The sequence below is a fragment of the Tinamus guttatus genome, unplaced genomic scaffold (genome assembly GCF_059628265.1).
Source record: "Tinamus guttatus ecotype Peru unplaced genomic scaffold, ASM5962826v1 Tinamus_guttatus_pri_ptg000602l, whole genome shotgun sequence".
Lineage (NCBI taxonomy): Eukaryota > Metazoa > Chordata > Aves > Tinamiformes > Tinamidae > Tinamus > Tinamus guttatus.
The window spans coordinates 1,612,054-1,626,000 of record NW_028289136.1 but is presented as its reverse complement, the minus strand read 5'-3'; the positions used below and the strand labels follow the sequence as shown (position 1 = coordinate 1,626,000).

Sequence of the window (13,947 nt, the reverse complement as noted above, 5' to 3'; positions counted from 1 at the left end):
AGCTGCACAAGCAGCTTGCTGCCATGTGGGTTTTGAGCTCTGAGTATTACAGAAACAGTGTAAAAGGTGCCATGAGTTTTTAGCATAACAACATGCATTGCAGATATGTCACATCCATTTCATTCCCCACAGCTGGTTACAAATAAATAAATAAATAAAATAAAATGAAAAAAATCCCGGGACTGGAGCAGCTGCAGTCCCTCAGCTGTCAATACGGCGCTCGGCTCTTGCTGTTCCCTTTCATTCCCACTTCCCCGGTGCTGCTGCGCATTCGGCGCCTCCGTGAATGTGCAGATGATGAGATTTTTTCCTGACTGCCTTTGATCAGTGCAGCTCTGCTTTGAACTCATTAATATTTCCAATAGGCATTCGAATTTTTTGTTTACAGACTTGTTCCCCTTTGTAACGTTACCCAACTGACAAGTTCTCCGGTGCTGCCTTCAGATTGCTACATTTAGTCTAAAATGTTTCCGCTTTCCTGAGAGCTACAAGAAATTCTAGAGATTTATAAAGGTATTGTTGTTCCCACAGAAAACTGATCTCGTTTCAGCTTTGATTACTAATAAATTAGTAATGAAGCATGTGATTCCCTTTACAGCACAAACTAGGTACATGTTATACTATCAGCTGCAGTCTGTAGTTTAAAAGCCTGTTTACAGGCTAAAGCCAGCATTCTGTTTGCAGCTTCCCTGCCAGTGAGGCCACAGGATTAAAGGAATTTCATGGATTGGAGATTTTCCCACACATTCAGCTGTCAAGATCTTCTCTTTTTCCCCCCCAACAATAGTGAATTCAGCACAATGTGTACGATTTAAGAACCCTGATTTGTTTAAATGCCCTAAAAACACGGCCAGAAGGATGAGTTGGTGCCACATTTCCTGTTGATGAAGCACAACCCTTTCAGTGGGGAAAATGCACTACACTTGGTCAGACCGTTTACCTCCGGTTGCTGGAATAAGCTGCCTGTGGGAAGGGTAGAGGTGTTAGCAAATTGCCAAACTGTGAATCACGAACCCGTCCGAAGCATTTGACTTGTCTGTTTTTTTAACTTCTTGTTGTCAAGTGTGGTACAGTGGGGTTGAGAAAGGAATGTATTTTGGATGACCAGGATGACGAATGTATGAAGCTTCATGTTTTGTTTGTAATGTCCTTTTTTATACTTAGGAATTGCTTACATATGTATCTGTATGTAAATAAATGTTTAATCCTTTCCACCTGCTGTTTTAAATGGGTGATTTGTTTGATCACAGTCTGCAAAGGCAACGTTGCCTTTAAAATCTAAGGCAAACCAATTCACTTTGGGAGGATGTCATTTAATGTCAGGTCAATAAACAAGTGGCTTCTGAGGACCTTCTGCTAGAAAATGCCAAGATTCTCCCAGCCGGAGGAAGGACAGAGCTGTTGCCCTTGGGGGCAATGTCCCTTCCCACCAAAGCAAAAGAAAAAGCTGTGTTTAAAGCCAGAGATTTCGTGGCTTAGTTTGAAACGCCCGTTGCGATCACTAGGGGGGAGTATTTGGCAGAGGCCGGGGAGAATTTTCGTTTTCCCTCGTGGTCCTTGTAGAGCTGCAGCTGGTTAAGCTCCTCTCCCAGCAGGAGCTTCACCAGGGAGGTGATGTTTGGGTGCTTGGGCTGGTTTTTATTCCTTGTCCCAATGTTTGTTTCAGTGCTCCTCTCCCGCCTCCAACTTACTCTTTTTGTGCTCTCAGAAGAGTTGTCTCCCAGTGGAGTCTCCTAATGACCTGCCCTTCTGGATGACTGCAGTTGTTTTGAGAAGATCTCCTGCTGAAGTCTCCTACCAGCCCGTTCTGTTTTTGGTGGATCTATGAAGTCTGTGCTCTGACTTGCTTTGGGGATCGGATTTCCTCCCTGTGCTCTGCTCCACATCAAGGATGACTTCGGCTTGCACCCCTTCTGAGAAGAGTCCTGAGGACCTCCTGTGGCTCCTGCCACCTTCCCTGCTGGCCTTGAAGCTCCTTTCCTGGGACACCGGGGCTGGACCATCTGCTCTGCGCTCCCCGGGAAGCTGGCACCTGAACTGGCAACAAAGCAGAAGTATCTGGAGAGGAAAAGGCTCTGGCCGGGAGCTGGGAGAGCCCTTGCTGAGCCGGTCTCGGTGCGTGTAGAGGGGAGCGCAGACACCGTAGGAGCGCGTCGGCTCCTGCAAAGGGGGAAGAGCGTGCACAGGGAACGGACACAGGAGCAACAGGCTGTGGAAGCGAAGGTGGCCCCGCTTCCTTCCTCTCCAGCCGCTTTCCCTGCACCAGTTCTTCCCACAGGGCACTCATGAGGTGCAGTGCGAAAGCCGCCAGCTGGATGACAAGGGACTTTCACATAATGGTGATTTTTTGTCTTGGTGATACGATTCCTGCATTAATTCCTATGGTGTTGTACAGCCAGTCCTACCTGATCTAATATTTGGTCTTGATTTAGGGATATCCAAGGACAGGTAATTGAGTTTTAGAGTTTATTGCCCTGAGAATTAAATCTGCTAGGTTTTATTCTTTCTGCCTCCAAAAATTTAGTATTAAATCATGTCAGCTTGCACCAAAGCTACCACTTACCTTCAATATGTGGGTGAATTATCCCCTGAGCAAAATCACGCATGTTAGATGAAAAATTTTATGTCAGGAAGCTGCCAGGTGAACAGTGCAGAAAGTCTAGCAATGTTTTAGTGCTTAGCAGCATCGAGTCTCTACTGTATTACTCAGGCTGAATCTAATCCCCACGATAATGCAGGTTTATCACTGAGCCCACTTCATCATCCAGTTCATAACAAGGGAGTCCTCAAGGTGCTGTTTGTTCCATGGTCTGGCATGATGGGGAAGGCTGTAGCAGAGAGCAATTCCTCGTATTTGTTAGGGTGTTGATCTCCTTTTACCCTTCGACACAGGCTTCCTTGTTGCCAGTGATTTGGGAATGAGTAATGCTGTTCTCGACTTCCATTCTCTCCTGTCACATGTTCTACATAAGATATAGATGCAGTGTAAATACCAGGCAGACTGGATTTCTGACTCCTTTTGCTCTGGCCCTTAATGTAGACTCACCAACTAGGATGTTACTTGCAAATAAGAAATTCCTTTGTGGTTTTCTTGCTTTTGGTGTCACTGTGTAGTTCCAAATCAATGCTTTCCATGAGTTTTTGGTTGGTTGGTTTTTGTTTTGGTTTGTTTTTTTTTTTTGTTTTAGTAGCTGAAGCCTCCTGATCTAATTAGCTTGTTCCATAGACTAGGTGGCTTTCTTCAGAAAAAGACCTGCCTGAGTCAGACAGCTCTTAACCCCCTTCACAAGATGTGCTGGAATTCTGCAGAGCCCTCACACGTCACTTGGGCCTTCCTCTCCCTCAGGGCCCTTCTGAATCCCTTGGAATCACCGGCCATCTGGGAAGCCATGTCTTAAAGCCATGTCATTGATATGCCACATTCCCCTCCTTTCTCCCTGCCCAGAGCCCCGCATCCTTGAAGGACAAGGCAACCCATGCAAGTCCTCACTTTGTTGCAGTGTAACACTTGTATTTTGCATTTCTTCCTTAATTTAATACAGACTCCCTGACAATTGCCCGTTCTCTGCACCAGCTGATCCTACAGGCAGGAAACTTAACTGCCCTGCAGGCTGATTGAACAGCCACACACAGGGACCGTTCTTGTTAGTCCCATCCTATGGAGTTGGTCAATGAGTTAAAGTATTAGTGATGGTCACAACCAGTATGAGCTGAACCCACTTTGTCCACGCATGTGTCTTATTCGAGTGGTGTTTTCCTGCCTTTCTGTGACCTTGCTGATGTTTCCCTAAATGCTACAGAAGATCAGGCACGATTCCCTCATGCCTTGGCTGCTTGGCAGATGTGTTTCATGGTCAGACCTCCAGGAAACAGCAGCGCCTCTCTGAGCAAAAAGATCTCTGCCCTCGTGTGGTGCTGCAGCAGAATAAGAATATGTTCTGGAAACCAAAAGCCAAATTATCTTCTATTACAAAGAACTACCACTGTAGAGAGAGACACCTACTCTCATACTTTAAATAACTTCTGAGCAGGTTTAACATTGGCAAACATGAACAGAGCCAGGTTTGCCCCCATACGGCCCTCCCTGGAGCGTGGTGCTACTACTGTCACATGCCCTGGCTGTGGCACAGAGATCTGCGTGTCTGGCACTTACAGCACGTCACTTACAGCACTGTGTGGCACTCGTCACAGCGACTCCACTCGCAGGCAGCATGTTTGAAGTTATGTTAGACAATAAATCATCTATAATTCTGCTTTTTTGGGGGGAGGTGGAAGAGAGTATAACTGCTTCCATTTCTTTTTCTTGTGTTTATGTCTAGGATGAGGGGACTGCAGAGCTGTGCTTTGACCTATAGAAAAAACTTTCTTTACAGGCCAGTCCCCTCCCACGACCACCTACTGTTCCAGCATCCTTTAACACTAGGAAGAATTTCTGGTCTGTGCTGCAGATGAGGAGGATGGCAAGGAAGAAAAAAAGACAACTTATTGGCTAAGATTTTTCAGTAATAAGCAAGAAGTAGGCTCCATGTTCACTTAAGAGTGAGTCTCTCTACTTCTGAGCCTCCGTATCCTAAAATGTAAATAGTGGAGAAAAACCTGGCTGCCCTCAAACACCCGTATGAAGTGAGCTTACCCATGCTGCCGGCTGCGTGCACACAAGGCTGGGTCCTCTCTGCAGCTCATCCACACTCCGCTGCTTCGCAGAGGAAACTCAATCAACTCCAGCCCTGCTCCTGCCGCAGAGAAACGGGCTCAGGAAGGCGCAGAACTCCCGGCAGCCCCGAGCGCCTGGAAAGCCTCAACCGGCAGCGCGGATCCCGCTGGAAGGTCCTGCCGAGGGGACGAGGTCAGGAGCAACCGCGTCCTGAAAAGAGCGCACAGGGAAGTTGTTAATTCTACAGAGTAAAGATGTGAAATGGCAGAAAAAAAGCTCAAAGCTCTTTTTTTCATCCATCCAAGTGTGGTTTCCTTGGCTGCCGTAGGCAGATCCTGCCTCAGCGGTGAGGTACCCAACGCTCCCTGCACACTGTGTGAGGACATGAGGATTCCTGGATGTGTTCCAGGAATCCCCAGTTTTACTTTGAGACCAAGCGAGTGCAAGGTTGGAAAAGCCAGAGAGATTCACAAAAGATGGCCGTCTAGCCCTGAATCCCAAGTGACCAAGAAAAAACACAAAGCAAAATGCACAGGAACAAGATTGGCACCAAGTGGTACATTCCCAAAATACTCTTCTAACTTCCAGCCATGAACTTCTGATTCTCAGACTTTTTCAGCCAGAGGCTGTGTCTGCACTGCCATCTGTTTTGATAGTTTGCTCCTTGACACAAGATTCTCCTGAAAAAAGCAGCAAGTCTGAGTCTTAGGAATATTGCAAATAGCAAGGTGAGGAGAGGCCTCTGCTAAATAGATAATAAAAACTAACTTGTAGCAGAGAATTGAACAGGGATCTCCTGGCCTCCAGTAAAAACACTTCCTACAGTGTAATGGTACATATTTATTTTATGCCCCCCCTCAAAAAAAAAATCAGAGCAGGTAATTTCTGGCCTGCTTGTGGCTCTACAGGGCAGCATTTTCACTGATGGGGTCCTCAGTCCCGCACTCCTCTATGGGACACGTCCCACCACCTTCCTGCAGCAGCCCCAAGATTCCTCTTCTCTGCTCCAGGATCCCAAATGAAGCTGTTTTGGGGGGGAAGACATGGAGGATCCCAAAGCAAGGAAGAGGAAGGACCAGACCAGAGTCACCCCCAGCAGCTTTTATCTTGAAAAAGCCTAAAGAGCTGGGACCTGCTGCTAACCCCTCAGCCTCCTGCCTGTCAGCACTGTCCCAGGATCCAAACACAAGGCTCCTGTGTGGTATTTCCTGATTATTTCTGTGATGGAAACTTGGCCCCTCCACAAACATCCACCAGGTAAGAAGCTGGAGTGGACACGGACTCCAGGGCTCTACTTGTGAGGGAGAGACTGAACTGAACCTACCTGCAGCACTTGAAAAAACGACATCTATTAAGAGCATTTACATAACCATTTATTCCATGTTCTAGAGTTATTCTGCAGTAAAGGAGATTAAAGCAATGGCAAAATTTCATTTTACCCAACATCCCTGCTGTACAAAACCCTGCGAAAAAAGTAACTCATCTAAAGAACACATGTTAAGGTGTATAAATAATTTATTTGTTTAGAAACAGTTCTTTTCTTCATCTGTCTCCTTCTTAAAAATAACTACAAAGAACACAGTGTAGAAGCATCATTTTTTGGTATTTTGACTCCGAGCTTGGAAGAACAACTCAGGAGACCAGCCAGTCCCTCCCAACACTCCCCCGGAATAATTTGCACAGGAGAGACGATTCTTGCCTTCAGAAGCACGACGATTTTCCAGGACTGTATCATTTAAAAACAAGGCCTTAGCAATACCTTCAGACACAGGAGTTGCCAGAATCCTGCCTGCGCTCCCAGGGCTTAAACTCTCCCTTCGGAAGCTTGCGCTTTTCCTGCTGAATTTGCTTGCAGAGGAAGGGTTCCTGTCCAAGAACTTGCACGCAGGCTGCAAGCCAGCAGCCAAGTTACCTGCTTTAAAGCTTAAAGATGCTGCTGGTTTCAAGCGTTTGGCTGCAGACGGAGGCACCCACTCCTCAAAGCCATCGCTGCTCCAGGAATGCTGTGAGCCAGAGCTGTTACTCACTTTGTCTTCCCTCTTACTTGGCCTTTCCCGCTTCATTGATCTACCCGTAAGTTGCTGCAGCAAAGTGTTTTGAAAGGAAAGCCTTGAATGCTTGGAATGGATTTTAGTGAGGTTTTTAGGTGTGAATGTAGCAACAAAAGAGCTTCTTTCTCCACTTTGAAGAGTTTTTGCCACAGGAGTTGACTGTGAATAAGGAATGAAGCCTTGGGAAGTACCTGAATTGCATTCTGAATCACAGAAGGAGAAAGTTAGCGGTGTGCTGTGTTTGCTAAAAGCAGGAGGGGACCTAAGTGGGGACCATCTACACTTTGAAGTGTTACAGGGAACATCTACAGGATTAGGCAGCAATTCAGCTGGGCCCTTTTTTGTCAAAGCATCTTCCTGTAACACAGATTTCCGTGATTTACTTAAGAATTCTCCTGTTTTAGCGAGCTCTCTTGCACTTGCATCAAAGAGATCAGCAGAAACATTGTAGTTGCCTTCAGGGCAGCCACTGTTTCCCAGCACCTTTCTCTTATTTATACTTCTAAAGGTACTTTCTTGCAGTGCTGTAGGTGCCTTTAATCCTCTTTTATATGTCCTTCTGGTGGTGCTGGGAGTTACTGGATCAGAGCCCCATGCCCCTGAGCATGTAAGACCTGGTTTTTGGCATGGCATGTAAGAACAATTTTCTTTATTCTCCCAACGATACGAAGAGCTGCCCCATGCAGAATGTACACAGGCAGCTGCCTCGCTCCTCTGTAAACACAGGGTTTTTCTGAGTTCTGCAGTAGCCTGTGGGCTCACAAAAGAACAAGCTGACTTTGAAATGCCAATATTTACTTCTTTCGACTGCACAAATCTACTGGTGGAGGGGGAAGGCTCTGATGCAACTGGCGTGGACTGTGATGGAATCAGCTGACGTGGGCTTGATGGGATGAAGAAAACTGTTCCACATCCTTCTGTTTGCTCTTTGGTAGTGAAAGATAAAACACTACAGACAGACTCACATGCTGACACCTCGTCACTTGCAGAAGCTGGATTTCGCTGAAAGCAAGTAAAGGGGGAGCTCCCCCAGCTCTCCTTTTCCACTGGTGACAAAAGCTTCCCTAATGCGCTCACGTCATGCACATCACCAGCAACTAGGCTCTGCCCACGAGATGATTTGGTAACATTCATATCCAACTTGCTGCCTTCAACACGGGCACGTTTGTCTGTGCCACGATCGGGTGAAACTGCCACGCTCCTGTTGTCTTCCACTCTGGCCAAAAATTCATTTAGACTTTCCGAAAAGGGCAGCTCATCCCAAAACATGGAATCTGTTGGAGTCACTCCAGCTGCATTTGCATGATTAGAAGGTGAAACTTGGCTCTTGTAAGAAAGGGATTTGTGGGATTTTTTGGGATAGGAGCCATTTCCACTGTTATTCTCTGGGTAAGTGTTTTTTGCCTCAAATTCCAAGAAATTTTGCAAAAACCCACAACTATTATCAAATGAACACACTGTCTTTGAAGAGGAAATTCCTTCTAATTTGTCAGATGCAGAGACACTGTTCATCTGATCAGACTGTGAACTCAATTCATCCTCTTCCTCTTTATTCCCCTTCCTCACAGAGGAGCTGCAAAACTCTGAATCTAAAAGAGTTTGATTGTTGAGACTTACAGTGCCTGGTTCTGCAGAGAGAGGCCTCTCCTCTTGTTCACTCTGCTCACTCATGGGCTTTTCTTTTTCCAAACACGAGGGGTCTGCTGTTATCCAAGCAACTGATGAAGTCAGGCTGAAGGACTGCTGCCAGCACCCTAAAAAACTTTCTCTGCCACTAGACTGAACAGACCAGGAGCTTCTGCTCCGACTAGAGAAGCTGCTGAGCTCGCTGCCAGGCTGATCCGTTGCAGCCCAGGACACATTAGGGAAGCAGGAGCTGCTATTGACGCTTGGGAGTTTTGTGGACTGCAGGAGCCGATGGCAGTAGCTGATAACAGTGAAGCCAGTAACAGCAGCGTTTGGCAGGAAGAGCTGGCAGGCTGTAAGGGTTTTTGTGCCTCTATTAATTCTAGAGCAGTTTTGCAAGATGTTGCTGGCAACAGAATGTCCTCCATCTTGACTCACACAACCCTGCGGGTGGGGAGGAAAAAAAAAAAAATATATATATATATATATATATATATATATATATACACGCACATATATCTATATCTCACTGAGATTAAAAAAAAAAAAAAAAAGAAAGGAAAAGGACTAAGGCACCATGTTCGAGTTTAGCTTAATTTAGGTCTCACTTTTTTCCAGGTTTTGCAGGGAAGAGAAAACTCTCTGTTACAGACCAGTACTCTGTGAAATAAGCACTGGCAGGGCTATAAAGGACATCACAGCAAGAGGTGCTCTGCTTGCTGCAGTGATGCAGAGATTTTTGGACCTGGGGAAAAACAACCAAGCATTTGAAGAAAGGACTTCAGGGAATGTTGTTCTTCGCCCCGTTAGGGCACTGAGGACTCCAGGGCTTCCTCCAGTGGTGTTCAGTGCAACTGCCTAATGTCTTTTTATTTTTCCTTAATATAATCCTAGAAAGCACCAGGCAGTAGTTGAAGCATTTTGGTTCCAGATCCCTGACTTGGCAGCTCAGCCATCAGCCAGGATATTTCCTATGCACTACCTCCATGAAAGGGAAATAAGCTCTAACCTTTATCTTTTCACATAAGCAATTGTGTGCATAGATTAATGCAATTGTTCAGATACATCTGCACCCACAGGCTGTGCAAATGCTCTTTAAATGGGTGTTCAGTCTTTGTGCATGCATAAACAGCAGCCAGGATGCTGATGTGCAGAGGGATTATTTGTATCTGAGAGCTAATGAATGATTCTGGTTAAATCAGGTTAACCTACAGGGCTTTCCATCTCCTATTTTTTAGGCATTGTGCATTAGGAAGAACCTCATGTCACACACAAACCTTGTGGTACCTGTTGGAGAGCAAAATCCTGTGACAGATGGGATTAAGTCGCAGACCCCATAACATGAGTGACTCACACAAGCCTCACTTGAATGGAACTTAGAAAACAGTTTCTATTAGAGTATTCGTTCTTAATATTTTCTAGTCTGTCAAATACATAAGAGAGCCACAGATGCTTATGCTGAACAGCTCTAACTTATCGACGTTTTAAAACACTTTCTTAAATCCAGAAGCATGAAAATGCTGCAGGGTGCTTGAAGAAACAGAATTCTTAAGTTCCAGCCCTAGGTTTTCTCCTCTGCGTGCTGAAATTCTGAAAAGATACTGTACATGCTGGTTTGCTAATTCAGTCTATGTCCCATTGGGCTGCAAACTAATGAAGAAAATTGTTTTAAAAAGAGTAATATTACTTAAAAGTTACCTTCACTCCAAATATAAATCTTTTTCCAATGAAACAGGTTTCAACTGCTTGAACTAACACTCCTGGAGATGCATCTCTGTTTGTTTCTCCTGACAGCTGATTCAAGTCTTGAATATACCTTGAATAAAAGCGCACAGAAACATTTGCATCAACAGAAGAAGCCTTGAATAGCATTTCAGATCTAATATAAGTAGGATATATGGTACAGAAAAGTCCCTGTGTGAGGCTGAACTAAACATGGAATGAAAACTAGGCGAGGAATGAACCTATACATTGTCTAGTTCATTTAATTTGTTACTGAAGGAGAAATAAATAAAAACATTGTGAATTTTCATTTTTTTTTTAAACATCATTTTCAGGGTTCTCTGTGTGGTTGTGAGTTTTGTACAGCTTCCATACAAATAGCTGTTTATCACAGTTAACATTATCACAGCGGTCTAATGTAGAAGGCCTGACGTAAGAATGTTCAAAACAGATCAAATCAACAAATTCCTTCACAGATTTCTTCTTAAATTTCAGGGCATAGGGATATGGACATGACTGAAATCCTTAAGCCTTTTCTCAAGGTGAGGGTGAAAAAGATAATTCTGGAGGGGACAATTTTAACAGCTTCTTCCCACTTCTTTCCTCACCATCCAAGTGCATCTCTCTTTTTTTCTTTTTTAGACCAGGAGGAGGAGGGAGAAGCACCTACATAATTAAGTAGCTAAGAATCCATTTCTTACCTCTGCAAATTGTCTGCTGTGACCCCAAAGAACGGATCTAAGCAGCTTCCAAACACAGTGATGTCAAACAAATCATTAGTGTCAGCAACTTTGAGGGACAATCTGTATCTGTATCTTGCATCTTTCACTTCACCTGTGCGGCCACATTTTAGACAGTTAAACCTGATAAAAAACAGCAAAAGTCAAAACAGTAATAATAAACAGGGATACTTTCCTATTCTTAGCCTTTTCCTAGCAAAGTATCTTTATCACTGCTAAATCCCTCTGGGTTCTTGTATAGATCTACTAAAACACCAGACTGTTGTGAAGCTGGAAGCAACACTGTGCTTTAAAGGACCTTCTGGGGAATAACTTCGAATTTCTTGGAGTGCCTGTTTATTCGTATTTTATTCTCTTTTGGAATTCTTCTTATGGCTTTAATAAACTACCTAGTTTACTAAAAAGTCAGCTGAAAAAGTGCTCTTATCTTCTAGTTTAGCACTTGAAACAACAGATAACCTTGCTTTGCAAAGCCAGCTCCTTCTATTTAGTGCTGATATTCCTTGATCTGAAGTTCTTCTGTGTGTGATAAATTTGACTTAACCATGGGAGCAAAAAGCCCATGTTTGTGGGCACACAATTCCTGGAAGAGTCATGATCTGATGCATTACACATACAGGATGAGGAGAAATAAAAAAAATGATAGGGATCTCTCAGAAAAATCACATCCTCAATCAGCTTCAGCCCAGTTACACTAATTGTGTAACTGAAGCACTGAAGAACTGGACTGCAAGAGATTTCAATTAAAAGCCATTAACCAACATCACTTGTTCTCCTAAACTGACTTTGATGTTGTATGACACTTAACATGATATAGTTCTGGATCCATAATCATCTCCAAGCTGCTCCAGGAATACAAAGGAAAAAAAAATAGTGCTAGTGACATATATCTAGCTTATTTACCAATTACTTTTACTACTGAAGAATATACAGCAATGTCTGTTTTTGCCCCCTGTTCTGCTCCCAGAGAACTCCAAGGCCACCCACATGGAGCAGTTTGCAGTGCCCTGAACACAACGGACCTCCTGGAATCCAGGCTCAGCCTCGAGCAGCAGTTCTCACAAGCAGGGTAGGTGAAGCAGGAATTCTGGATGGAAATCACAGAGGCAGCCAGGAGAGCTCGGCCACCACCCATGGGCCCACAGCACCCCCTCAAACGTGGGTCAGGGAGCTCTCCCTGCTGCTGCTTGTCTTTTTTGTTGCTGTTGTTGGTAGGCGGCCTTCAGGAGACAGTTATTTCTGTTGCAAGAGCAGCCCAATTCAGTCAACATCTAGTGTTAGCTTTAATTACTCCTTTAAAGAAAAAAAATAAAAAAGCTGCTTGAGGATATGCACTAAAAACAAGTATGCAGCATGTTTACACAACGCTTCAGATACACCACATAAATCCCCACTCAGGTTTTGAGAACTTTTAACAGATTTATCCATGACAATAGTAGTGAGCAAATCTGCCTTTTTTTTCCTAACGGACTTTAATAGATTTTATTCAGTATTACTTTCCTGCAGAATTATCATGCTTTTATAATCACTATATTGTAACTAAATAGGAGGCTCCATAATTTTAGGAAATTTTCCTCTCAGTAGAGGCTAAAAACACGCAGTATCAAATTTATTTAGTCTTTACCAAATGTAAGAGAAACACTACCCAGCTGCTCTGTAGTGTGAGTGTTCCTAAAACGGTCTTCAAAACGACCAACAATGATACAGTCTAACTCGGGTAAAAATATGGGACAATGCTGCTTTTTAAAAAACTCAAGTCTTACATTTATTTACAACAGCTTCCTCTGCTTTTTTAAGACATGGCTCCAAAATAATCCATGCTTTGTTCTGTAAAGCGTGGAAAAGTCAAAAAAATTGTGCAAGGCACAGCACAAAGTCCACTTCTCTTTTCCCTTCAACACCCCAAGCAGATATCCATATGTATTTATACATATAGAAAAATCATTTCTAACTACCTTTGCCTCAAATAAAGTCATGCTTTATTTGCTTGGGATTTTTAAAAGCTAAAAACACATCTAATTTCTACATTAGTGACTTCAGTGCTACTTCTCCTCCCTCTTTCCCACTTTTTTTCAGTGTCCCTTGGTGAACATTCCCAATGCTTAAGGCTCAGATTACTAGACTGGGATAATATAAATCCATTCAACGATTTTGCTGGAAAAAAAAAAAATAAAAGCACCAGAGGATTTTGTTTAAACCATTCAGAGTCTCTTACGGTTTACCCAAAGCACACACCCGGGATCGGCGGGCAGGTTTTGCCGTTCTCGCTGCTACAGGCCACGAGGCTGTTTGTTCCTTCAGCCACGCGGGTAATTCTGAGTTAGGAGAACGTGGCCATGGGCACCTGTAACTGCTTGCACATAAATAAAATAACGCTTCTCAGTCCGAGCAGGCTCACAAACACGCTGCGGTTGGTGTTTTTAGGTACCAAATGCACTTTTTTTTTTTTAAGACTCTGGATACAAATCCCAGGGTTTTGCACACCTCCCTCCAAGCACTTTCCTCCTCAGCTAGGCGATTTTTCCGCCCCCGCTCCCGCCTCACCTCGGTTTCCTCAGCGCCTGCTGCCCTCTAGCGCCTCGTTACTCCAACTCTCCCTGAGGAAACCCAAACACACGCCGTTACCGCAGGCCTCGGCGTAAAGTTTAACCGCAACCAGCGGCTCCTCCTGCCCCGCCCGGGGGCCCTACGGCGCTCCCGGCCCCGCCACACGGAGCCCCGGCGGCGCTAGGGCCTCAGGGCCGCCGGGATACGCGGGCGGAAGGGGCGCGCGGTGGCTCCGAGTGGCCGTGGCCTCCGCCATGGCCGGGGCGCGGGCCCCACCGCCGAGCAGGCCCGGAAGCCGGACGTGCGGCGTTGCTAGGGCCGTCGCTAGGGGGCGGGAACGACGCGGCGCTCACCCAATCGCCGCTTCCCCAGCAGGGCACCCCTACAAATAGGCACGCGAGCAGCGGGGCACGCACCCCCACTCCGCCACCAATCCTGAGCACGACGCCGCTGCGCGCCTGCACGTTCATTGGCCCGCTCACGGGGCACCGCGGCCAACCGCGACCGCGGGCGCCGGCGGGCCGTGACCGGACAGCCAATCGGAAGGCGCGTGGCCCCGCCCACGCGTGGGAGCAGCCGTCCCGCTCCGAGCGGGCAGTCACGGCGC

The 13,947-nt window shown here is 45.5% G+C and overlaps 1 protein-coding gene across 1 annotated transcript; it reads right to left on the bottom strand.

Moving 5' to 3' along the window:
* Nucleotides 1-6,159: 6,159 nt before the first annotated feature.
* Nucleotides 6,160-13,357, bottom strand: DDIAS (DNA damage induced apoptosis suppressor). The gene is made up of 5 exons (XM_088534942.1): nucleotides 13,338-13,357; nucleotides 11,816-12,086; nucleotides 10,755-10,916; nucleotides 10,030-10,147; nucleotides 6,160-8,775 (listed from the first exon to the last, which is right to left on the bottom strand). Exons 2-5 carry the CDS (start codon nucleotides 11,926-11,928, stop codon nucleotides 6,247-6,249), a joined length of 2,922 nt encoding a protein of 973 aa, XP_088391068.1. The 5' UTR covers nucleotides 11,929-12,086; nucleotides 13,338-13,357; the 3' UTR covers nucleotides 6,160-6,246.
* Between the last annotated feature and the right edge of the window lie 590 nt (nucleotides 13,358-13,947).